Genomic DNA, 27,486 nt, shown 5'->3' with positions numbered 1-27,486 from the left:
TCTTCATTCACCTGAGGAAGGAGCAGCGCTCCGAAAGCTAGTGACATCGAAACAAACCTGTTGGACTTTAACCTGGTGTTGTAAGACTTTGTACAGTTAATGTAAGTCAGGGGCCTAATTATGAAAGGATGGAATTGCAAACTGCTGTCCCCCAGAATTCCAGCAAAAACACCAGACAATTCACAAATAAAAATGGGAACTCTGCCTTTTCTGGCACATTTTGTTAAATAAAGTGAAGGCACTTGAGCTCCAGGCTTTTGTTTCTGTGATTGGAAGGGCCAAGACATTTAGTTTTGTACATTAGCTTCCTGAGCAGTCGGAAGGCCAATTTCTTAAAGCAGTCTGAATGTAGGGAGTAATCAGAAGTGTTACCATGCAAAATTGGACACTGACACCCAGAGTCATTAGGACAGGCGACAAAAAGTTTGGTAAAGAAGGTAGGTTTTGAGGAATGTCTTTAATTAGGAGAGAGAAGTTTAGAGAGTGAATGCCAAAGCTTGGAGCCTTGGCAACTGAAGGCTCTAAATTCTTGGCAAATCTCTTTCAATCTACAAGAGTAGGGTATGTAGTTCTGAAAGTCTAATGTATGTTCAGCAGTACTGTAAAGTACATGTTATTGAGTGTGTTTTACAAGTGTCCCTCTTTAATGGTGTAAATATTTGGAGCTTTTGCAGTGATTTTGTTTTGAGCAACATGAACGTTGGCTTGGAAGTGTGATATATTTTCTTCAGTCAGTGTACAGTGGGATCCCTCCATTCATGCACTATTACCATCTGCAAAGATGACTTTTTTTGCTTGGTCTTCCTAAATGGAATCTGGCACACTTCCTTGGCAGGGATCAGCAATATATAAATGCTGAAGTGCATGTTTCTATGTGCTGTTCATTTGTGTTTCCTGCATTGAATGTGCATACCCACATGTGTTGTGTGTGAATGCTGTGCTCATCCGGACATATTCTGTGTGTCAATATGAAGCAGTTGAGAAATGGCTGCATCCCTTGGAACATGCCAACACCCGTCCCATTGGGTGACAGCACCTACTAATACATCCCGTGCAATATCCTCATTTTGCACTTTCACTTCCCTTCAACTGAGAAAGTGACCTTCCTTTACTCACCATCTCCACCCTGAAACATGCCATCTGTTGACTTTTGAAACATTGCTAATTGTGAAATGAGAACTGACCAAGATGGCTTAGTTTAGTTCTGGTTATTTTTAATTTGCCTTACATTTAAAAAAAATTAAAGTTTGCCACCCCGCTTCTTTGATTCTATTCACCTGATGTACCTACTGTGTAGTTTGTGGTAATCTGTGATCTCTACAGAGTGGATGGTTCTGTGGATTTACAGGAGTGTTATTTTGTGCTACTGTGACTGTCCTATGTACCCCTTGCCTTTCCATGATGACCACTGCTGTATAGAGATGGGAACAAAGTCGCAAGAATGGGTCACATGTACTTGTTATTTTAGTACCCCAATTATCAAATGACAGTGCCTGAAAATGTGGTGGAGCCAAGACTTTTTAATAACATCCCTCCTTCTTTCTGTAGCACAGGAGGGAGATAAAGAACTTATCATTGTCACGTTTCTGCCCCTCTCTGACAAGCTCTACTAGGAGGCAGCCTGGGTATACCCATTGCAGTTTAAAAAAAGTTACATGAGCAGAAGGTTGGTAGAGGAATTGGAGAAATAATTTTCGATAACTTTTGAGTCTGGCTCAATGGCTTGGCCATTGCGTGCTCCATCCACACATTCATGAGCGATTTCTGGCTCAAACATACTTTAGCAAAAACCATGCACACATATACTGCACCCATTGTGCCCCTAACTGTGTGCCAAGCTTGCTTCCTGTCCAATTAGGGCATTAGCATTTGAACATAGTCTCGTGAGAAATAACACAGTTCAGACACGGGGTCACGTCCCAAAAGTCATTCAAGTGTCTGGTGCCAACTCCACTTTGAATTTCCAGCAAATAGGTCCTCAAAGAGCAGGAGGATGCCATTCAACCCGCTGTGCCTGTGTGAGCTCTTTGAAAGAGCTATACAATTTGTCAAAATCCCCTTACTCTTTCTCCATAGTTCAGAATTTCCTTCCTTTTCAAATACTTATTTCCTTTCGAGAGTTGTTATTTATCATGAGGGATGAAGGTGGGGTTCAGATCAACCAAGTGGTAATATGGTTGCTGAACCAACTTATCCTTTCGCTCTCTTTAAATTTCTGAGGCTATCTAACAAAATAATTCCTATTGACAGTCAGAGGTAGAATGACGGCCATTGGCATAAACGAGCGGAGTACAGATATTTCTCTGAGGTTTTTCAAATGAAAGCAGCTTCCAATATATTACAATTATCAGGAAAGACCGAATGTGCCGGGCTCTTTATTTCAAAAAAAGGTAAGGCTGAAGGGTAAATGTTACTTGCTACTCATCAGCCCACACATGTGACTCCACACCCACAGCAATGTGGTTGACTCGAGGACAATTAGGGATGGGCAATAAATGTTGGCACAGCCTGTGACACCCATGTCTCACAAACACCTAAAGGTTTTCCAGGTCTTGCTGCTGATGGACACAGACTACTTGGATGTCTGAGGATTTGCGAATGGTCTGGAATACTGTGCAGTAATCAGCGAACATCCTCACTTCTTCTGACCTTTTCATGGAGTGAAGATCATTAATAACTCAGCTGAAGATTGGTGTGCCTAGGACACTACCTTGAGGAACTCCAGCAATATCCTGGGCCGAGAGGATTACCTCCAACTATCAAAGGCATCACCTTTTGTGCCAGTGGACAGTTTTCCCCTGATTCTCACTGACTTCATTTTTCCTAGGGTCCCTTGATGTTACACTTGGTGAAATGCTGCCTTGATGTCAAGGACAGTCACCGAATGTAATCTTTTGTTTGACTGAGAAGTGACTTGAGGGAGTTCTTTAAAATTGTGAAGGGATTCAACAGGATAGACAAATGATGTTTCTACTTATGGGGAGTCCAAAACTAGACCCCATGAATATAAGGCAGTTACTGATCATCCTAATAAGGAATTCAGCAGAAATGGTTTTGTTCTGAGTGGTTAGAATTTGTTACCATTACCACATGTAGTAGTTGAGATGAATAGCATAGGTGTATATTTAAGGGAAAATAGATGAGCACATGAGAGAAAAACAAATAGAAGGACATGTTGATAAGGGTAAGTTAGGAGGAGAGGAGGCTCATGGGAGCATGAACAGCAACACAGACCTTTTGGGGTCAAATGTTTCCATGTTGTAAAATTTTCAGTCCTGTTTCCAGCCTGGACTGGTTGAATGTAGTCATCTTTCTGACAGATTAATTGCTAATCCTCTTCGTTCGTTAACACCTGCACATATTGGTTTTGTAATACTATACCCTCTTTGTAATTCTCCAAAGCTTTTTGGGAACTTGAAACTTCTTTCATACTAGGTGAACAGTGTTGAGCCTTAAATATGCCGCACCACAACTGTTAACATTGCATCAGGTTATCAGACTAATGGTGATTGTGAATCTATTTGGATAAATCGTTTAATTTGAAATATACAGTTCATCCACAAACTTTGCCTCTGAATTGTAACTGCTAACAGCTTTTTCTATATAAAACTCCCCACACCCGAGCTTTCAATGCAACAGTTTTATTGGAGTGGCATGACATTCTTGATCATCTGCCATTCCACCAATATTCCCACAAACTCAGAGGCCTTTACTAACAATAATTTCAGCCATATGAACGAGAAAGAAAAGAAAAGCTTGCATTTATAAATGCCCTTCACAGCCTCAGAATGTGCTTAAACAGTTTGACAGTCAATGAAGCACCTTTCTCAAGTTAGTCACTCAAGTTGTAATGAAGAAAACATGACTGCTAAGTTGTGCACCACAAGATACCACAAACAGCAATGTGATTTATGACTAAATAATCTCCTATTTAGTACTATTGGTTGAGTGATAAATACTAGCCATGACACTGGGGAGAAAGCAGCTGCACCTTTTCAAAATAGGGGCTAGAATTTTTTGATCTTCAACTGCACAGGCAGATAGTGCTTCGGTTTAGTGTTCCATCTGAAAGATACTGGGCTGGATTTTCCATTCTTGCGGCTAAGTGGTGACGTCGGCCGAGTATCCGTGGAGTTCCACGATGGACAAATTGGGGCGACACCCGCACTGATTCCACGACCGGCGAGGGGCTAGCACCGTCGCCGCATGAAACAATCTCTGAATACGTGGAAAACAGTGGGAGAATCGCCGGGTCCGTGCTGGACATGCGCATGGCTGACAAGCTGCAGCCGTGCGTACACTTACACCCCCCACACACGCACCGATCATGCTGGTTGTGCTGGACCCCCCACTACTCCCCCCAGCCCTGGCAGAAGCCCCCTGCCAGCGGCATGACTGTCAGCGAGGTATAGTGGTGCTAGACATTGTCCGTACGCCCTCTCTCTCTCCGCAGCCAGGTTCATGATTGTTGAGACCACACGTGGACCGCGCCATTGGGAACTCAGCCAATTGGAAGCGGAGAATTATGGATCGGCCCGCAATGTGATGCAACTACGCACAGTGCGTGTCGCAATAACGTCAATTTGGAGGAGGCGGAGCAACACAATTCGGCGCAAAACCGGCGCCTGCCGCGATTTTGGCATCGGGAGCTATTCTCCGCCCGATCGCCGTTCCCGATTTCGGCGCCGGGCAACAGAGAATCCCACCCAGTACTCCTGACAGCATAGGGCTCCCTCAGCCCTGCACTGGGTGTGCCAGCTTAGCTTTTGTGTTCAAATCTAGAGCGGTTCAAAATCCACAACCTGTGAGTCAGAGGCGGATGTGCTACTCACTGAACTAAGAAGAATTTAGGAAGTGGGGTCACAGGTTGAAACTTAGATCATGTGGTGAGGAGGCTAGAGGTTTGGTTAGGGTTATCATCAGGCAGGCAGTAGCATCTGTGATTGTGGGGAAAATGGCAGTGGAAGTTTCAATCTTCCCATTTCTCCCTGATTCTCAGTGCCGTTACCCATCAATTCATTCCATTGCTGGCTGGGTGTTAGGGATTGTTGAGTGATGGGCTTACCTGTAGAGACTGCACTCTTGTTCATCTGGGACTCAAGTCAAAGGTGGGAAGTGGTGCAAAACAGAAACGTGTTTACATTGTGACAACTTGCAAGGGAAACACCTCGGAGATCTATACATTCCATTATTGCATCATTCATGATTGAATTTCACATTGAGTTTGAGGGAGAGAGGAGTGGATGTAAGACCAGTGTTTTAAATTTAAATAAGGGCATTATGAGGGCATGAAGACAACTGGCTGAAGTGAACTGGGGAAGTAGATTATGTGATAGGCCAGGAGAGATGTAGTGCAGACATTTAAGGAGTTATTTCAGAATACTCGGAAAATCTACTTTTCATTGAGAATCGAAAATGTCTAAGGAAACGAGGCACCATTTGTGGCTAACTAAAGAAGTTAAATGTAATTTCAGATTGAAAGAAAATGTGCCTAATTCTGCAGTGAGTGGTGGCATGGTGGGTTGTCCCACGCCGTCAGGAAATACCCGGGCATGGGTGCGCTGCTGACGTAATGGAGAATCCCGACAGCGTAGAATCTAGATCCCTATCTGTTTGTCTTTTGTTTGTTGTATGTGTCTGTATCTGTATGAGTATTTTGAAAAAGCATAGATAATTATACTTTTACAATTTTACAATTGTCTGTGTACCAGTTGCAATTTGTTTTGAGAAATGAATTTTGTTTTATAATAAATCAATCACATTGAAAGAAGCCTGGTTAAAATCTCTTTTATTCTGGATCTAACAGCAGTGAAAGTAAATAATTAGCCATTTTGGTGAGTGAGTTAAACTTTTAAGCTGATTGTGCAACCCGCACAAGGTGCTGCATGTTAGGTTATTGCATAAGGTTAAATCTCACAGGATCCAGGGTGAGGTAGTCAATTGGATACAAAATTGGCTTGACGACCGAAGACAAAGGATGGTTGTAGAAGGTTATTTTCCAAACTGGAGGTCTGTGACCACTGGTGTGCCTCAGCGATCGGTGTTGGGTCCACTGTTATTTGTTGTTTATATTAATGATGTGGATGAGAAATTAGGAGGTATGGTTAATAAGTTTGCAGATGAAAGCAAAATTGGTGGCATAGTGGACAGTGAAGAAGGTTATCTTTGATTGCAACGGGATCTTGTTCAATTGGCCAGTGGGTCGATGAATGGCAGACGGAGTTTAATTTAGATAAATGTGAGGTGATGTATTTTGGTAGATCTAATCAGGGCAGGACCTATTCAGTTAATGCTAGGAAGTTGGGGAGGGTTATAGAACAAAGAGATCTAGGAGTACAGGTTCTTAGTTCCTTGAAAGTGGAGTCACAGGTGGACAGGGTGGTGAAGAAGGCATTCAGCATGCTTGGTTTTATTGGTCAGAACATTGATTACAGGAGTTGGGACATCTTGCTGAAGTTGTACAAGACCTTAGTAAGGCCACACTTCGAATACTGTGTACAGTTCTGGTCACCCTATTATAGAAAGGGTATTATTAAACTAGAAAGAGTGCAGAAAAGATTTGCTAGGATGCTACCGGGACTTGATGGTTTGTGTTATGAGAGGTTGGATAGACTGGGACATTTTCCCCTGGAGCATAGGAGGCTTAGGGGTGAACTTGTAGAGGTCTATAAAATAATAAGGTGCATAGAAAAGGTAGATAGTCAACATCTTTTCCCAAAGATAGGGGAGTGTAATACTTGAGGGTATAGGTCCAGAGGGGCAATCATTTCATGCAGAGGTTGCTAAGTGTCTGGAACAAGCTGCCAGAGGCAGAAGTAGAGGTGAATACGATTTTGTCTTTTAAAAAGCATTTAGACAGTTATATGGGAAAGCTGGGTATAGAGGGTTATGGGTCAAATGCGGACAATTGGGACTAGCTTATTGGTAAAATCTGGGCGGCATGGACAAGCTGGGCCGAAGGGCCTGTTTTCATGCTGTAAACTCTACGACTGTATGGGGTTAGATTAACTGCACAGTGCACAGGGAACAGAATAGGGATAAACTGGTCTTTATCAGGCTGGTAGAATGTGATGAGTAGTGTGCAAAAAGGAACAGTGCTGGGGCCTCAACTATTTACAATTTATATCAATGACTTAAATGAAAGAACTGAATGTATGGATGCTAAATTTGCTGATACAAAGATAGGTAGGAAAGTAAGTTGTGAAGAGGGCATAAGGAGTCTGGAAAGGGACATAAATAGGTTAAGCGACTGGGCAAAGATTTGGCAGATACATAATGTGGGAAAATATTAACCTGTCCACTTCGGCAAGAAGAGAAAAGCAGCATATTATTTAAATGAAGAGAGATTGCAGATCTCTGAGGGATCGAAGTGTCTTGGTACATAAATCGCAAAAAAGCTAATATGCAGGTACAGTAATTGATTAGGAAGGCAAATGGTATGCATGTTGGTTATTGCAAGGGGAATGGTATGTAAAAGTAGGGACGTCTTGCTACAGTTATACTGGGTGTAGTGAGCCCACATAGAATCATAGAATTTACAGTGCAGAAGGAGGCCATTCAGCCCATCGAGTCTGCACCGGCCCCTGGAAAGAGCACTCTACTTAAGCCCCTCGCCTCCACCCTAGTAACCCCACCTAACCTTTTTGGACACTAAGGGCAATTTAGAATGTCCAATCCACCTAAACTGCACATCCTTGGATCACATCATCAGGTCTGTGTACAGTCTTGGTCTCCTTATTTAGGAAAGGATATAGATATGTTAGAATCTGTTCAGAGAAGGTTTACTTGAAGTGTGGTGAGGGTTTATGTTGGGAGTAAAGATTGGACAGGTTGTATTGAAGTTTAGAAATTTGAGAGATGATCTTATTGAAACATAAGATCCTGAAAGGACTTGACTGGGTAGATGTGGAAAGGATGTTTCTCTTTGTGGGGGAGACTAGAACTATTTAAAAATAAGGCGTTTCCCATTTACGACTGAAATGAAGAATGTTATTCCCCCTCAGTGGGTCATGAATCTTTGTACCCCAGAGAGCAGAGAAGGCTGGTCATTGAATATATTCAAGGCGATAGGAGACAGACAGATTTTTGATCAACAAGGCTGTCGAGGGATATATATGGAGGTAAGGCACAAAAGTGGAGCTGAAGCCATGATCAGATCAACATGATTTTATTGAAAGGTGGAGCAATCTCGATGAATCAAATAGACTATTCCTGCACCTATTTCTTAACTGCTTATAAGGAAGATTTTAAAGGAAGAAAGCAAGTTGGAGAAGGGTTTATGGTGAAGAATGTCAAATAGGAGACAGAAGCCATGGCCATCCACGGTTGTGCATAGGGAAGTAGCAGACCTAGATCGTTAAAAGTATTTGGAAGGAGGAAATGAGTGAGGTATATCAATAATTATTCCCTTCATTCGGAGTATTGCTCTGCATGGCTGGATCAGCAGAAGGCCTTCTGCCAGACCGTTGCAGCCTGGCTTTTAATCATTTGCTAGCTGGTTGATTTCCCATTCATTTCTGCCCTTTTGGGCAGCATCTGGCATCAACTTGCTCCACTCCCCCACCTTCAACAGTTCAACTGAGATTGAAAACTTGAAATGCAAGGTGAACTGCAAACAGGAACCTGCATCCTGCCCAGTGGGAAGCAATGACTGTACAGCAGCTCTTATGTTTAACCAATACATCTAAAACAATTCATCAAAAATAATTGTCAGCATAAATGGGCAGTGCAAGATGGCCAATCTCTTTCTATCCCACAGGAGCTGTTCTTTTAATTCCTGTACACTCTAACCGTGCATAAATGTCCCGAGCTGTAATTTAGCATGACATTTCTCTGCTCTCCTGAACTGTCCCTTGTAATACAATGCTATATTTTCCTGTTTTCTCCCAGAGCGCCCGAGATTATTTTGGGTTTGCCGTTTTGTGAAGCCATAGACATGTGGTCATTGGGGTGTGTGATTGCCGAGCTATTTCTTGGATGGCCTTTGTACCCAGGAGCACTGGAATATGACCAGGTAAGGAGTTATTTTTAACTGTCTCACACAACTGCCTCATAAGGGAAACCCACAGCTTGCCAAGGCTGGCAGGGTGTTGCGTGATCATGTTTGTCTTGTTTAGCAATGAAAGGAGTAGGCAATGTTTTTCTGTTCTAAAGTTTTATCCTCAGTTGGGGAGAATATTGGTGCATTTTTGATTTGCTTTATAACGTCACTCATAGAACATAGAACATAGAACATAGAAAATGCAGCACAGAACAGGCCCTTCGGCCCACGATGTTGTGCCGAACCTTTGTCCTAGATTAATCATATTAAAGGAAAGAGAAATATATTTTGATCTCGAGTCAGTTAAGGACAAAATTGTTAAGTAAAGGGATCAGAAGCGCAGTTAGTCCAGGGCTATTTTTATTAATTAAGATCAAAGCTGTAGGTGTTCAGGGATGAGCTAAATTAGTGAATATGAAACTTGCTTAAAGCAAGAAAGGAATTGCATTCACCCTCACAATATCCGGATGCTATAAAGTGTTTTACAGCTAGTTACTGGGCAGCTATGACTAAGTAGGTAACATTAATCAGAAATTCAAGTGAATGCTGTCCCATTCTCGGACTTGAACACAAAATCTAGGCTGGCACTCTAGTGCAGTACTGATGAGAGTGCTGCTTTGTTAGAGATGGCGTCTTTCGGATGAGATGCGAAACCGAGGACCCCTCTGCCCTCTCAGGTGGATGTATGCCATTTTGCCACTATTCAAAACAGAGCAGGGGAGTTGTCTTGTGACCAGACCAATATTAATCTCTCAACCAACAAGCCAATTAGATTATCTGGTCATTTATCACATTGCTGTTTGTAGCCATGGAAGCTTGTTAGGCACAAATTGGTTGTCGTGTGTTCCACATTACACCAGTGACTACATTCAAAAATATTTAATTGGCTGTAGAATGCTTTGGGATGTTCAATGTTGCGATGTAAATGCAAGACTCTGTTTTCCTTTCATAGTCATTACGGCACAGAAGGCCATTTGACTCATTGAGTCCATGGCGGCTCTCTGTAGAGGAATATAGTCCGCCCCATTTTCCAGCCCTACCCCAAAATTCATGAAAGTTTATTTTCCTCCAGTATCCATCCAATTTCCTGAAATTAATTTGGAAGAATCGCCACAATAATGTAGAAAATGTGGCAACGAAGTTCACAGCAAGATCCCAGCCTCAACAATGAGAAAAATTACCACACAATCTATTTTTCTGATGAGGTTGGTTGGGGTATGCTTGTTGGACTCCCCAAAAATAGAGAGGAGGCGAAGAGGCATTGTGTGGGAATTCCAGTGTTTGGAGCATGGTTGGATTTGAGACAAATTAAAAGGATTTCGTTACCTGCAGTTATCTTGTGAAATGCTGGATCTTGTTTTTTTTCATTCTGCTTTACATTTTTATACAATGAAGCATTTCTTATCGTTAATCAAATATGTTCATGGCACACAGATCATGAGGTAAGTTTCTAACATTGTCAGTGAGGTTACAGCCATCAGTGTGATTATCAACACAGTGGAAGTACTGAGAAAGATCCCCTGAATTGAACATTGCTCATTAAATAATAAAGGCTTTTGCTGAGTTCATGTTGCTTTCTGGACATTTTCCATGCAAAAAATGTAGTTTAAGGAACTAGTGTGCTGCAGCGTGACAAAATGTCACCAAGAGGGCATCTGGATGAACAGAATCTCAGATTCAAAAAGAAAGACCTTCCATTTTGAAAGTGCTTTTCAGGACCTCACGACATCTCAAAGCATTTTACGGTTTTAAAATTTCTTTCATGGGATGTGGTTGTCGCTGGCAAAGCCAGTATTTGTTGCCCACCCTTAATTGCCCTCGAACTGAATGACTTGCTAGGTCTTTCAGAGGGTGGTTAAGAGTCGACTGCATTGCTGTGGGTCTGGAGTCACATGCAGGCCAGACTGGCTAAGGATGGATTTCCTAAAGGACACTAGTGGATCGGTTAGGTTTTAACAACAGTTGATGATGTCCTGGTCACTATTACTGAGACTATCATTATTTTTCAAATTTATTAATTGAACTTGTTCCACCAACTGTTGTAGTGGGAATTTGTGTCCATGTTCCCAGAGCATTAGCCTGGGCCTCTGCATTGCGAGTCCAGTTGCATTATCACTCCGCCATCATCTCACCCTTAATTGTTTTTGAAGTGTAGACACTGTAATATAAGAAATGCAGCACCCAATTTGTGCACACTATTGTCCCACAAAAACAATTATGGTAGTTACTCCATGATCTGTTTCTTTAATGTTGGTTGAAGGATAAATATTGGCCAGGACACCAGGGAGAACTTTTCTACTGTTGTTTTGGATGGTGCCATGGGATCCTTTACATCCACCTGAGAAACCTTAGGGGGATTTTAAAACAAGGGTAAGAATTTTACAATCATGACATTGCTTTCCCTGGAGCCAGTGTAGGACAGCAAAGCACAGGGGTGAAAGGCAAATGGGACCTGATGTGAGTTAAGACACGGGCAGCAGAGTTTTGAATGACCAAGTTCAAGGACACCTGTTAGGAGTGATTTTGAATAGTCAAGTCTAGAGGCAATGAAGATATGGATGAAGGTTTCCGCATCAGATGAGATGAGATAGGGGCAAAGTCAAGATGTTAACACAATGGAAATAGATGGTTATAGTGATGACACAAATATTAAGGTCAGAAGCTGACCTCTGGATCAAATGAGACACCAATCTTGAGACACTTTCACCACTTTTACCCCAAACTCCTTGAAAATTTTAAAGACCTCCAATAGGTTACCCCATAGCGTCTTTCCCAAAAAGATCCTCAATCTAGTAATTCTTTACTAATTACTATAGCCCCACAATTCTGGTATAATACTTGTAAACCTTTTATTTACCTTCATAGATGATCTTTTTTTGTGTCACAAGTAGGCTTCCATTAACACTGCAATGGAATTACTATGAAAAGCCCCTAGTCGCCACATTTTGGCACCTGTTCGGGTACGCTGAGGGAGAATTCAGAATGTCCAATTCACCTAACAAGTACATCTTTCGGGACTTGTGGGAGGAAACCGGAGTACCTGGAGGAAACCCATGAGACACTGGGAGAACGTGCAAACTCCACACAGGCAGTGACCCAAGCCAGGAATCGAACCTGGGACCCTGACGCTGTGAAGCAACCTGATCAGCACCTGAAACAACTTAGCAAACAAGGTTTGAAAGAGGCTGAAGGGCCTCTTTCTGTGCTGCAAAACTCTTATGTAACTTCTCCAGTGCCTTTGATACTCTTGATATTGCTTTCATGGAGGGAGAGAAAAACCAAGGGAAATTTCAGAGATGCTATTGAGGACAGTGGAAGTGCCAGCTCAGATCTTTTGTGGCCAAGTCTCTGGAGTGTGGCTTGCATTCACGACCTTCTGACTCAGCAGCAAGTGTGTTACCCACTGGGCCACAGTGAACACATTGATCTTGCCAAGTTAGCTGATTTCATTTGGGGTGGATGGCTGCTGTTGGTTTTGCTCATAGTGGGGAAGGGAGGCAGATAATCAGTGAAAGTTTACAATCCTTTTTACCTCACTTTATTTTTCCTGACATTTTCAACAAAGGCTGAATTCTTTGCTTTGTATAGAAGTGTGAATTCGGAAAGATTTTTTTCTCTCATCAGATGAAAATGCCAGTGCGCAATGGTCAGTCTCTTTCATTTTGTCACTTTGATGTTTTTTCACATTGTGTTCCTTGAAGGATTAAAAAAAAATCATAAGCATTCCTTTAAGATGTTTTCCAGCTCGATTTGTTTTTGTTGCACAAAGTTCCGTTTCCATATCATTGCAGAGATAAAGTAAGAATTTGCATTTGTATAGCATCTTTCAGCATGTTCCAAAATACTTCACAACCAGTGGTGTTCTTTCGAAATGCATTCACCATTGTAATTTAGGGAACATACCAGTCAATTTGTGCACAGCGAACTCACACAAACAGCAGTGTGACAGTGACCGGATTATCCTTTTAGCGATACTAATTGAGGGATCAATATTGACCAGAGAGACCAGGGATAACTCTCCTGATCTTTCTCAAAATAGTGCCATGGTCTGTCTGAGACGACCGACAAGCCTCTGTTTAATACTAAAATGTATTTTTTTCTTAAATTTAGAGTACCCAATTCTATTTTTTCCACTTAAGGTTATCAGGAATTGCCCCTGGTCACCGTTGACACATATAGTCCAACCCCCCCCCCCCCCCCCCAATATTCAATGCCATCCAATCCCCGAAAGAGTACCGTGAATGGCACCCATGAATTATAGAATCCCCACTCCCCCCCTCCACCTCCTCTTGTAAACTCCTCCCCCCAACCTCGGTTCCTTCCCCCCACTTTTCACCCTGACTCACCAAAACCTATTATCATAGAATATTCTACCAGGCTCCGATGGCCGCAGCCCCTCCCCCCACCTCACTCCCGTTCACTGGCCGGCTTAAACCGGCCAGCGTGGAGGCCCCCGCCCGGGTCTCCTTCCCCCTTGCCCTGTCCCAGGAAAACCAAGAAATCCCCTTTAGCACACAACCCCAAGCCCCAAAGAACCATCATTGCAAATGAAAGTCCCAACTCATCCCTTGTCCAAACATACAGCGTCGACTCATTTAGTACGTACACCAACACGCAGAAAAAAAAAGTTACACGAGGCTACACTGGTACACGACCCGCTCTCAGTCCCATTTCTCAATTCTGCCACAGTCCTTCTGCCGTCGCAAACTCCTCCTCCACTTCCGCCGTCCCAAAATACAAGTCCTTGGATTTGTAGGTCACCCTCAACTTAGCTGGATATACTATGCCACACTACACCTTGCTGATGTACAGTGCCGCCTTCACCCGGCTGAAGGCAGCCCGCCTCCTCGCCAGCTCCACCGTAAAGTCCTGGTATACGCATATACCAGCTCCAGCCCACTGCACCGCCCGCTTCTGCTTTGCCCAGCACAGGACCTTCTCCTTCACGCTGTACCTACGGAAACACACAGTTACTACTCTTGGCGGCTCACTCGCCTTTGGTATAGGCCTCTACGACCTATGAGCCCGATCCAGTTCGTATCGAGAGGGAACGTCCCCCTCCCCCAATAGCTCCGCCAACATCGTGCCAAAATACTCCGTCGGCCTCGGGCTTTCCAGCCCATCAGGCAGACTCACGATCCTCAGATTCTGCCGCCTGAATCTGTTTTCCAGGTCTTCCATTTTGGCTCGCAGACCCTTGTTGGTTTCTGTCACCTTCCGCAACTCCTTCCCCATTGAGGTGAGTTGATCACTGTGCTGCGATAATACCTCTTCCACTTCCTCAGTGTCTCACTTGCTCCCGCACCTCCGCCGCTGCGCTTAATACCGCCGCCCTCACCAGGGCAATCTCCTCCTCCACCAGCACTTTCAATACCGCCCCCATCTCCTTCTTTATCGCTTCCATGTGCTTTGTGAACTGTTTTTCAAGTTCCACAACCATCACTTTGGTCATTTCTTCTGCTGTGAGCGATGCGGCCTCCCCTGGTGCTCCAGCCTCCGCTTTCCTTACAGTTCATGTGCTGACTTTTCCACTCGCCGGCAGACTTTCATTAACCCCCTTTTTCATGGCCGGTTTTTTCCCAAGCTTGTGGACATTTCTCCTCCCTGTGCCTTCTTACAGCTTTTGCAGCCTCCGTTGCCCCTGGGACCGGGTGTCAAAACCCCGAAATTTCTATTCCCGAGCGGGAGCCTTCCAGTGTGCGGCTGCCTCCTGCCGCCGCCACCGGGAGTCCCTTAATCTGACGTTTTAATAAAAATATTTTTTATTCCTTTAAGTGTTCAGAGAATTTTGAAGAAGTCAAAATGTTAACACTCGCCTCAGATGCTGCCAGACCTGCTGAGCATTTCCAGCCCTTTCTGTTTAACATCTCTGAAAGATGGCACCTCGACAGACTGTGGCAACAGGGTGGCCCAGTGGTTAGCACTGCTGCCTCACAGCGCCAGGGATCCGGGTTCAATTCTGTCCTCGGGTGACTGGAGTTTGAACATCCTCCGTTTATTTGCATGAGTTTCCTCTGGGTCCTCCGGTTTCCTCCCACAGTCCAAAGATGTGCAAATTAGGTGGATTGGCCATGATCAATTGCCCCTTAGTGTCCACAAAGTTTGGTGGGATTGCTGAGTAATGGGGATAGAGCCGGGGGTAGGCCTAGGTAGGGTGTTCTTTCCAAGAGTCGGTGAGACGCGATAGGCTGAATGGCCTCCTACACTCTAGAGATTCTACAATTCTGTGATCTGAGCAATACTGTGTCTTTTCATCTATGTACCGCACCGCTTGCTTACATCATCCAGTCAACTCCTCAAAACTAGTTTTCTCTGATTTGCGAACACAAATTGATATGGCTGACGGTGTGACTTGCTGGCCCATTGTTTATTCAAAAAATCTTTATTTCAAGCAGTTAATGGGTATCACATCTATCCCAGAACGGGTAAGGTCTATAAGTTGTCTTCACAAAAGGATGTGAGTGGACTTATTGGGTTTTTACGATAATCCTACCACTTTGTGATACTTTTACTGGGACCAGTATAAAAAAAATTATTTCTAGATTTTTAAACTCATGCCAAATCCTTGATGTCCAGTATTGCAGGATCATTACCCTACGCCTCTGGAGTTCTACTTCAGTAGCATGAGCGTTACACTACCTTATTACTGGATTGTTCTACATTTAGTTGTCTTATTCCAGAGACTTGAGTCTAAAACTCTAAGCTGACACTCCAGTACGGTGCTGATGGCATGCTGCACTGTTGGAAGTGTTCGTCTTTCAAGTGACACATTAAACTGAGGTCCTGTCTGCCCTTCTGAGTAGATGTAAAATATCCCACGGCACTGTATTGAGGAGGAGCAGAGAAGTTCTCCCAAAGAAACAATGTTCTTCCTGATGTCACTTAAAAAGTAAACCTGGTCATTTTCACATTGCTGCCTCTGGGAGCTTGATGTGCACAAATTGGCTGCCACATTTCCTAAATTATAACAGTGACTTGCACTTCAAACGTACTTGGTTGGCTGGAAACTGTTTTGGGGTACCCTGAAAGGCGTAATTTAGTAACATAAATGAAATTCTTTCTGCTTTCTCTGGATCACTGCTGCTGAAGGTTACTGGGCTGTTAAGTCTGGCAGCTTTCAACTTCTGGAGTAATAGCACCAGCCTGTGCAAATATTACGACCCCAAAACGAAGTACCTGTTTGACTTAGCTATTGATGTTAATGTTATAAGTACTGTTTTTCTTTGCCTGGAATCCCTTTCATTTACAGCCAGTCTACTCTCCTGGTTTTTTTGGAAACTAAGCAAAAATGCTCACAGGCAGCAATCAAATGACTAATCTGGATGCTAAATCAGTCTACTGGTCAGAAGCAGAAAGTTTGGAGCATGCTGCTTGTTAAACCAGACGTTGATTTTTTGGCACAGTTGCAGCCAAAAGTTTGTTTTTTTCAAATTAAAAGGCGCAACCCCCCCCCCCCCCCCTCCCATGCCCCACCTGACACACACATGCTGCGCCCCCCCACCCCACGCACATCACATATATATATATATATATATATATATATATATACACGCAAAAGTGAGTAAAGTTGCCATAGTCCCAGGTGACCAAAGACCCTTTGAGGGTTGACTGGTGGTGATATAACCTCTGTCATCACATCTGAGGCGAGGGGAAAGGTTGAGAAGGCGGGCCTGCATGAATAACCTCAGTCGGTACGGGAGTTGAACCTACGCTGTTGGCATTGCTCTGTATCATGAACCGGCTGTCCAGCCAACTGAGCTAGGCCGGCCCTCACCACACATACACATACGCATATAGTCAAAGTGCACACCCATCTATTTAGAGTCTCTCTCACACACACACACACACACACACACAAACCCCGCATATCTAACACAATCACCCCACAGCCAAAACATACACCCACCCACATGCAGCCCCCACACACAATCCCATAGAAACCCATACTCACACATGCACAAGCACACACTCCCCACACATACACATTCCCACAGAATACATTCCCACACATACACATTCCCACACATACACATTCCCACACATACACATTCCCACACATACACATCCCCACATACCACCCATGCGCACTCACACATCCACTGACAGATATGCATACAGACACATCCACACACAGCTACCCACATACAGCTACCCACATACAAGGCACAGACACACACCTTTCATTGCATTGACTCTGTGCTGAGAAAATGCAGCAAATGGATGAGTAGACTTGTAATTTCTCACTTGGTGACCTATAGCAGCCTCTGTGAATCCAGGTCAAGCAGTCTAGCCAGTTCTTGCAAGCACTGGGTGATACCGAGTAAAGTACCACACAAAGTACTGAATTCAAATCCCTGTTGGTGAGAACTGTGGGACGACTGCTGGGTTCACAGCAGGCTGATCAGAAACAGATGCTGATCTCCTTATAAGGGAGGTTAGTCTTGGAAATAGTGTGGTTGGATGATTAACCGTAAAATTTAGTGGTACTGGCTACATTGTTTCATTATCGATTTTATGGGATGAGTTCATTCATGACCATTGCGCTACTTGTGTGGAGAGACAGGAGAAATTCAATTGTTTGCCTTGGATATTCAAAATCATGAATGGTTTTGATAGAGTAAATACAGAGAAACTGTTGCCAATGACAAAAGGGTCAGTAACCAAAAAACACATTAAAAAAAAAAAAAAGATTTTTTTTTTCAATTCGGGGGCAATTTAGCGTGAGCAATCCACCTACCCTACACCTATTTGGGTTGTGCGGTTGAGACCCACGCAGGCGCGGGGGGAATGTGCAAACTCCACATGGATAGTGACCCGGGGCTGGGATCAATCCCGAGTCCTCGGCATCATGAGGCAGCAGTGTTTTTAAAAATATATATATTTATTAAAGTTTTTTAATACAATTTTTCTCCCTTACAAACAATAACCCCCCTCCCCTCGTAACAAAACAAAACGCGAAATTGTGCAGAGCAAGATATATACATGGCAAAATGATATATTTACACAGCTTTGTACGCTGGCCCTCACCCGTACGTGCCAGTTTCCCCAACCCTTCATGTTATCTCTTGCTCATCCACCCTCCCAGGCAATCCCCCCTCCTCCTCCCCCCCCCCCCCCCTCCCCCCCACCCACCCCAGGACGTCCCGTCCCCCCCCCAAGGTTGCTGCTGCCGCTGACCGACCTTCCTCTAAAGCTCCGCAAGATAGTCTAGGAACGGTTGCCACTGCCTGTAGAACCCCTGCGCAGACCCTCAAGGCGAACTTAATCCTCTCCAACTTTATGAACCCAGCCATATCATTTATCCAGGCCTCCAGGCTGGGGGGCTTCGTCTCCTTCCACATTAGCAAGATCCTTCGCCGGGCTACTAGGGACTCAAAGGCAAGAATGCCGGCCTCTTTCGCCTCCTGCACTCCCGGTTCATCCACTACTCCAAATATTGCTAGCCCCCAGCTTGGCTTGACCCGGACTTTCACCACCTGAGATATTGCTCCCGCCACTCCTCTCCAGAACCCCTCCAGTGCCGGGCATGACAAAACATGGACATGGTTCGCCGGGCTCCCTGAGCACCTTCCACATCTGTCCTCTACCCCAAAGAACCTACTCAACCTCGCCCCCGTCAAGTGCGCTCTGTGGACCACCTTAAATTGTATCAGGCTGAGCCTGGCACATGAGGAGGAGGAATTAACCCTACCTAGGGCATCAGCCCACAGACCTTCCTCGACCTCCTCCCCCAGCTCCTCCTCCCATTTACCCTTCAACTCTTCTACCAGCGCTTCCCCCTCTTCTTTCAACTCCTGGTGTATTTCCGACACCTTGCCCTCCCCGACCCATACACCCGAGATCACCCTATCTTGAACTTCTTGTGCCGGGAGCAACGGGAATTCCCTCACATGTCGCCTCACAAAAGCCCTCACCTGCATATATCTAAAGGCATTTCCCGGGGGTAACTCAAACTTCTCCTCCAGTGCCCCTAGGCTCGCAAACGTCCCGTCGATGAACAGGTTCCCCATTCTTCCAATCCCCGCCCGATGCCAGCTCTGGAACCCCCCCGTCCATCTTCCCCGGGACAAACCGGTGGTTACCCCTGATCGGGGACCACACCGACCCTCCCATTGCACCCCGGTGCCGTCTCCACTGGCCCCAGATCCTTAGCGTTGCCGCCACCACCGGGCTCGTGGTATACTTTGTCGGCGAGAGCGGCAGCGGTGCCGTCACCAACGCCCCCAGGCTCGTTCCTTTACAGGACGCCATCTCCATCCTCTTCCATGCCGCCCCCTCTCCCTCCATAACCCACTTGCGGATCATCGCCACATTTGCTGCCCAGTAGTAGCTCCCCAGGTTTGGCAGCGCCAACCCTCCTCGGTCCCTACTGCGTTCCAGGACCCTCTCCTTACTCTCGGGGTCTTATTCGCCCACACAAACCCCATAATACTCCTGCCTACTCTCTTGAAAAAGGCCTTGGTGATCACGATGGGAAGGCACTGAAACACAAACAGAAACCTCGGAAGGACCACCATTTTGACCGACTGCACTTTACCCGCCAGCGAGAGCGGTAACATGTCCCATCTTTTGAAATCCTCCTCCATTTGCTCCACCAACCTCGTCAGATTCAGTTTATGTAGGGTCCCCCAACTCCTGGCTATCTGGATCCCCAGATACCGAAAGCTCCCCTCCGCCCTCCTCAGCGGTATGTCCCCTATCCCTCTTTCTTGGTCCCCCGCCTGTAATACAAAGAGCTCACTCTTCCCTACATTGAGCTTATAGCCCGAAAACTCCCCAAACTCCCTTAGAGTCTGCATGACCTCCACCATCCCCTCCATTGGGTCCGCCACGTACAGCAACAGGTCATCCGCATATAGCGACCCCCGATGCTCTTCTCCCCCTCGGACCACCCCCCTCCATTTATTAGACTCCCTCAATGACATGGCCAATGGTTCGATCGCCAATGCGAACAGGGGGGACAGGGGGCACCCCTGCCTCGTCCCTCGGTACAGTCGAAAGTACTCCGACCTCCGCCGGTTCGTCACTACACTCGCCATCGGGACTCTATAAAGGAGCTTAACCCAATTGATAAACCTTACCCCGAACCCAAACCTACGCAGCACCTCCCAGAGGTACTCCCACTCTACTCGGCCAAAGGCCTTCTCCGCGTCCATAGCTGCCACTATCTCCGCCTCTCCCTCCTCCGATGGCATAATTATCACGTTTAAGAGCCGCCGCACATTTGTGATTAGTTGCCTGCCCTTTACAAATCCCGTCTGGTCCTCATGGATTAACCCCAGGACACAGTCCTCGATCCTCGTGGCCAGCACTTTTGCCAGCAACTTTGCAGCCACATTGAGGAGCGAGATCGGCCTGTACGACCCACATTGCAGTGGGTCCTTGTCCCGCTTTAGGATCAAAGAAATTGTCGCTTCCGACATTGTCGGGGGCAGCGTCCCCTCCTCTCTTGCCTCATTAAAAGTCCTCACCAGTAGTGGGGCCAACAGGTCTGCGTACTTCCTGTAGAACTCCACCGGGAATCCGTCCGGTCCCGGGGCCTTCCCCGCCTGCATGCTCCCCAAACCCTTGCTCAGCTCCTCCAACCCAATTGGTGCCCCCAAACCAGCCACCTCTTGCTCCTCCACCCTCGGGAATCTCAGCTGATCTAGGAATCGCCTCTTCCCCCGCTGGGGGCTGGGATCTGTACAGCTCTTCATAAAAGGCCTTGAATACCTCGTTTATTTTCGTCCCACTCAGAACCGTGGCTCCCCTTCCATCGTTGACTCCCCCTATTTCGCTCGCTGCCATCCTCTTACCGAGCTGGTGTGCCAGCATCCGACTAGCCTTTTCCCCATACTCGTAGGTCGCCCCCTGCGCTTTCCTCCACTGTGTCTCCGCCTTCCCTGTGGTCAACAGGTCAAACTCCGTCTGGAGCCGTCGTCTTTCCCCAAGTAATCTTTCCTCCGGGGCCTCTGCGTATCTCCTGTCCACTCTCAAAATCTCCCCCACTAACCTCTCCCTTTCCATACCCTCTGTCTTCTCCCTATGAGCCCTAATGGAAATTAGCTCTCCCCTGATGACCGCCTTCAACGCCTCCCATACCACCCCCACCCGCACCTCCCCGTTGTCGTTGGCCTCCAAGTACCTTTCGATACACCCCCTCACCTTCCCACACACCACCTCGTCCGCCAGCAGTCCCACATCCAGCCGCCACAACCGGCGTTGGTCCCTCTCCTCTCCTCTCCCAGCTCCAGTTCCACCCAGTGCGGGGCATGGTCCGAAACGGCTATAGCCGAGTACTCCGTCCCCTCCACCCTCGGGATGAGCGCCCTACCCAGAACAAAGAAATCTATCCGGGAGTAGGCTTTGTGTACATGGGAGAAGAAAGAAAATTCCCTGGCCTGCAGCCTTGCAAACCGCCATGGGTCCACTCCCCCCATCTGATCCATAAACCCCCTAAGCACCTTGGCCGCCGCCGGCCTCTTTCCAGTCCTTGATTTGGAGCGGTCCAGTGCTGGATCCAACACTGTATTGAAGTCCCCTCCCATTATCAGGCCTCCTATCTCCAGGTCCGGAATGCGCCCCAACATGCGCTTCATGAATCCTGCATCATCCCAGTTTGGGGCGTATACGTTTACCAACCCCACCCACGTCCCTTGCAGCCTACCGCTCACCATTACATATCGCCCTCCATTGTCCGCTACAATAGTCTTGGCCTCAAATGACACCCGCTTTCCCACCAATATTGCCACCCCTCTATTCTTCGCGTCCAGTCCCGAGTGGAATACCTGTCCTACCCATCCCTTTCTTAACCTGATCTGGTCCGCCACCTTCAGATGTGTCTCTTGGAGCATGGCCACGTCCGCCTTCAGTCCCTTTAAGTGCGCGAACACTCGAGCCCTCTTCACCGGCCCATTCAGGCCCCTCACATTCCACGTTATCAGCCGGATTGGAGGGGCTCTCACGCCCCGCCGACTAGCCATCTCCTTTTCTGGGTCAGTCCCGTGTCCACACCTCCCTCACCCTCCAGCCCCCCAGAGGGGGGACCCCCGTCCCGACCACCTCTTCTGTGTCCCATTCCCTTTCGGCCAGTGCAGCAGCAACCCTTTTTCCCCCCTCTTCCCCCCCCCCCTCCCCTCCCCCCGCTAGACCCCTGTCTAGCTTTTTTGCTCCCCCCATGTCACTCCCGTAAGTCAGCTGACGCCTGCTGACCCCGGCTTCCCCCGCCGTCCCATTGACCTCCCCGCGTGGGAGTCTCCCAATCCATATGCATTCCTTCGTTCCCCTTCCCGCCTTTCTTCCCGCACGCGGGAAAAAACCCCGTGCTTTCCAAAGCCCGCTCCGCCCCCTCTGGCGCAGCTCCTGTCGCGGCCTTGTCTCTCTCCCCCAGCCCATGTAACATTTCCTGCGCGTAATTGACCCCCTATATACAACAACCATCACACATCAAACCCCAAAACATCCCCCCCACCCTCACAAACCCTCAGTTAGAGTCCAACTTTTCGGCTTGTACAAAGGTCCACGCCTCTTCAGGCGTTTCGAAGTAATAGTGTTGGCCCTTGTATGTGACCCACAGTCGCGCTGGCTGCAGCATTCCGAATTTCACTTTCTGGTACAACGCCGCTTTGGCCCGGTTGAAACCCGCTCTCCGCTTTGCAACTTCCGTGCTCCAGTCCGGGTATATTCGGATCTCTGCATTGTCCCACTTGCTGCTCCGCTCCTTCTTGGCCCATCTCAGGACCCACTCTCTGTCCGTGAACCAGTGGAACCTCACCACCATCGCCCTTGGTGGCTCATTTGCCTGGGGCTTCTTCGCCAGCACCCGATGTGCCCCGTCCAACTCCAGCGGCCTCGAAGGGGCCTTCGTGCCCATCATCGTCTCGAGCATCGTGCTTGCGTATGCGCCGGCATCAGCCCCCTCCACTCCCTCAGGGAGACCCAGGATTCGCAGATTCTTTCTCCTCGACCTGTTCTCCAGGTCTTCGAGTCTTCCCGCCCACCTCTTGTGTAGCACCTCGTTCTGCTCCACTCTCACCGCCAGGCCCACGAGCTCATCCTCGTTCTGACTGACTCATTTCTGTACCTCCTGGATCTTAGCTTCGTGGGCCTTCTGCGTGATCCCAAGTCCTTCAATTGCCGAAAGCATAGGCGCCAAGATCTCTTTGCGCATCTCCTCGCGCTGCTCCTCGAAGCAGCGCTTGATGAACTCCTGCAGCTCCCCTTTGTCCCTGGCCGCCGCCATTTTGTTTTCTTTCCCTCGTTTCTCCCGTTGCTCCAGTGCCGCTCCTTTGGCCGTTACACTTCTGGTCCGTTTCATAGAAGTTGGCAGCGTTTGCTTCACCAGTCTGCCCCAAAAAGTCTATGGAAACTCCTGAAAAAGGTCTGAGAGTTGGTTCCAGACGGGAGCTGCCGAATGCGCGACCTACTCCTCCATGGCCGCCACCAGAAGCCTCCTCCCCTCCTCTTCAATGGCCTTGGTAGATCCTTTCACAGTTGTTCCCTCTGCTGCTAGAATTCACCTTTGATAGAGTCAAGTCAGATTGCAGCTTTAAGCTTGCCCTTCCCCTGCCTGCATGCTGGAAGAGGCATCTGTCTATTGCTGCAGATCAAGCCAAATCCTTCACTGTTTCTGCCGGGTCTGGCAGCCAAAAGACACAACATTTCTGGGGGACACCGTCAGGGGAATGCTGCAGTCTTCTTCCCACACCGGGAAATGTCAAACAAATGCCGTGGGGGCCCTGTAAAAGAGCCCAAAAGTCCGTTCCAAGCGGGAGCTGCCGAATATGCGACCTAGCTCTGCATAGCCGCACCCGGAAGATGAGGCAGCAGTGTTAACCACTGTGCTGCCCATCCAAAATCTACACATTTAAGGTGATTGGCAAAAGAAGAAGATATGACCTGAATTAAAGTTAATTTACACAATTAGTTTTTTAAAAACTACTTTATGGGATGCAGGCAGCATTAATTTACCTTCCCTAATTGCCTTTGAAAAGTTAGTGGTGAGCCATTGCAATCCACATGATGTAGGTACATCCACTGTGCTGTTAAGGAGAGTGTTCCAGGAATTTGACTCAGCAGCAGTGACAGAGAGCTGATAGATTTCCAAGATGGTTTGAGGCTTGGAATAGAACTAGTCTAAATGGTGCTATTTCATCGCATCTGTGACGGTAGAGGTAGGTTTAGAAGGTGCTATTAGAGAAACCTTTGTGAATTGCTGCAGTTCTCCACACACCACTCCTCCTTTGCACTGATGTCAAATGGCGTACCACTCATTCCTTTTTAAAAAAATATTTTTATTGGCTTCTTTCAGTTTTTACAAAAAAAACCCTCAACCTATTGTGCACCTGGTTTTTCCATATAATGATGCTTCTTATTTGTAGAACTTTTTACATACATTCCTTCTGCCTGTTTCCCGCACCCCCCCCCCCCCCGTTTTTTCCCTAGTACTAATGTTCGCCCTGGGTGTCACAAACTGTGCTCCGCTCCTCTCCTATGGTTTTCGTTGTTGTCCTTGTGGGGGGTGGGGGGCTTCCTCTCCTCTTCCCTTTTTTCCCCTTGTTATGCTCTGTATCTCCTTTGGGTTCCCTCCTCTTCCCTTTCCCTTCTGCACCTCTCCCTTGTCTGTGTTCTTGTTTGTTTTCCTCTGTCCCTCCTCCCTCTCGCACCCCCCCCCCCCCCTATTTTCTGTTTGCTTCAAACATGTCTTGGAACAGGCTGATGAATAGCCCCCACACTTTGTGGAAGCCCTTGTCCGACCCTCCGATGGTGTACTTGATCTACTCCAGATGGAGAAATTCTGACAGATCTGTCAGCCATTCTGCAGTTGTGGTTGGTGCTGCTGATCGGCAGCAAAGCAGGATTCTCCGGCGGCGATTAAGGAAGCAAAAGCCAGGGCATCGGCCCTCTTCCCCATATGTAGTTCTGGCTGGTCCGACAACCCGAAGACTGCCACTCTCGGTCACGGCTCCACCCTCACAACCTTGGACATCATAATGGCTCTCCAGAACCTAGGATGTCTGGGGCAGGCCCAGAACATGTGGGCTCCCCTGGCACTGTTCGCATTTTTCCTCCACCTCAGAAAAATAACCTGTTCATTCGCGTTCTGGTTAGGTGAGCTCTGTGCACCACTTTAAACTGCATGAGGCTTAGCCTAGCACAGGAGGAAGTGGAGTTGGCCCTACTCAGTGCTTCGTTCCAGAATCTCCAACCCACTTCCGTCCCCAGTTCACCTTCCCATTTTTGCCTAGCTCCGTCCAGTGGTGTTCTTGCTCTTTCCAGCAACCATCCATAGATGTCCCCCCCCCCCCCCCTTTACTGGCCGTGTTTATTAGCTCTTCCAATAACGTGTCTCTCGGAGCCCGAGGGTACCTTGCCGTCTCCTTGTGAAGAAAGTTTAAGGTGCTAGAGTTCCTGTTCAATCAGTTGTTCCAGGTCTTCTGTCAGTTCATCCAAGGTCGTGAGTCTGTCCCCTATGTGAAAATCCCTGACTGCTAGCGTCCCCCCCGTCCAGTCTCCATTTTCTAAAGAATGCATCGAGCATGACTGGCGGGAATTTGTGGTTGCTGCAGATGCAGGCTATGGAGGACATCTCGGTTAGACCTAAATGCTGCCTCATTTGGTTCCATGTCCTCAGTGTGGCTACCACCACTGGGCAGGGTGTGTGCTTTGCCGTTGGGGAGGGAGGATAGGAGTACTGTCGTGGCGAGGGCTAGGTGGATTGTTCCCATGTAAGAGAACTCCTCCAGCCTCACCCATTCCATATAGGGTTCTCGTATCCATCCCTCACCCCCTCGGCTGTGGTTGCCCAGTTTGGTAGGACCAGGCCGCCCATATTTTTCCTCCTTTGCAGTGTCGACTGAGGGATCTTTGGGTTCTAACACCCACGCCCCCACCAACGCCATGATCATTTTGTCTATCTTTTGGAAAAAGGCTTTGGGATTGAAGATCGGTATGGATCTAAACAGGAAGAGGAACCCCGGCAGTACATTCATTTTGACTGTCTGCATCCTCCCCGCTAGGGAAAGCAGGTGCGTCCTATCTCTGTAGGTCCTTTTTAACTCTTTCCCTCCCCCCCCCCCCCCCAGAATGGTCAGATTCCACTTGTGGATAGTCCAGTCATGGGCTATCTGGTAGCGGAATTTGCTTTGGGTTAGTTTGAATGGTAGTCCCTCCAGCTCTGTCCTCTCCCGTTCTGGTTCACCAGGAATGACTCGCTCTTGCCCAGTTTGAGTTTGTTGCCCGAGAAGGCTCCAAACTCTTCCAGGAGCTTCATGATTGCTTTTGGGCCGTTCTGTGGGTCCGAGACGTAGAGGAGCAGGTCATCTGCATAGAGTGAAACACTATGCTCTCTGGATACTCTTCCAGCCTTTCAAGACTCACCGAGCGATTGCCAGGGCGAACAGGAGCGGGGACAGTGGGCATCCCTGCCGAATGTCCCTGTGCAGCTGGAAATATTGAGAGCTGGTGGTGTTGGTCCGAACACTCGCCTTGGGGGCATTGTAGGTTTCATCCACGAGGTGAACCCCGTCCCTAGCCTAAACCGCTCCAGTACCTCAACGAGGTGCTTCCATTCAACTCTGTCGAAGGCCTTTATTGCGTCCAGGAAGACAATCCCCTCTGAGGTTCTCTCCCCGGATTGGATCATTATTACATTCAGCAGTCGCCTTATGTTCCCAGTTAGCTGCCTACCCTTGACAACGGCCGTCTGGTCCTCTGCGACCACCTCCGGTCTGTAGTACTCCAGTCTCTTGGCCAAGGCTTTCACGAGTATCTTCGTGTTTACATTGAGCAGTGAAATGGGTTTTGTACGATCCACATTCTGTTGAGTCTTTGTCTTTTGTGGGTATCAGCGATATTGTGGCCTGTGTTAGCGTTGGAAGCAGGGTGCCCCTTGCTAGCGAGTCCCGTAAGTGTGGGGCCAGGGCTGGTATGAATCTTTATAGAAGTCCTCTGGGAACACATGGGATCTTCCCTGCCTGCATGGAGTTGATACTCTTCATGATCTGTCCCCAGTTCTGTTGGTGTTTGCAGCTCCCCCCCCCCCGCCTATCGCCCTCACGATTGGCATGTCCAGTCCATCGAGGAACCGTTTCATCCTCGTGACCCCGGCGGGGAATTCGGAGGTGTATAGTCCTCGGTAGAAGGTCTCATGCCCGGTTGACCGTTTTTGGCTAAGTTAGCAGTCTGCCTCTGCTATTCTTCACCTGCGCTGTCTCCCTCGTGATTGCCTGCCTTCTCAGCTGGTGAGCCAATAGATGGCTCGCCTTTTCTCCGTGTTCATAGAAAGTCCCCCTTGTTTGGTGGGGTTTGTGCATTGCCTTCCTGGTGGATAGCAGGTTCAAGTTCATTTGTAACTTTTCCCTCTCCGCCAGAAGCTTTATGGTCAGAGCGTCTTTCTGTCGACCTCCAGAATGGAGTCAATCAGTTGTTGCCTCGCCCCCCTCTATTCCCTGTCTCTACTTGCC

The 27,486-nt window shown here is 47.4% G+C and overlaps 1 protein-coding gene across 4 annotated transcripts in view; it reads left to right on the top strand.

Annotated features, from left to right (window-relative positions):
* hipk3a (homeodomain interacting protein kinase 3a) overlaps positions 1-27,486 on the top strand; it is a 334,036-nt gene that overhangs the window by 238,420 nt on the left and 68,130 nt on the right. For all 4 annotated transcript variants that reach the window (XM_072466227.1, XM_072466226.1, XM_072466229.1 and 1 more), the window contains one exon: positions 8,890-9,013. In XM_072466227.1, the coding sequence (XP_072322328.1) occupies positions 8,890-9,013 (124 nt within the window). The remainder of the gene's footprint in view (positions 1-8,889; positions 9,014-27,486) is intronic.

This window comes from Scyliorhinus torazame, chromosome 10 (assembly GCF_047496885.1).
Source record: "Scyliorhinus torazame isolate Kashiwa2021f chromosome 10, sScyTor2.1, whole genome shotgun sequence".
NCBI lineage: Eukaryota > Metazoa > Chordata > Chondrichthyes > Carcharhiniformes > Scyliorhinidae > Scyliorhinus > Scyliorhinus torazame.
This window is presented reverse-complemented; position numbering and strand designations above follow the sequence as displayed.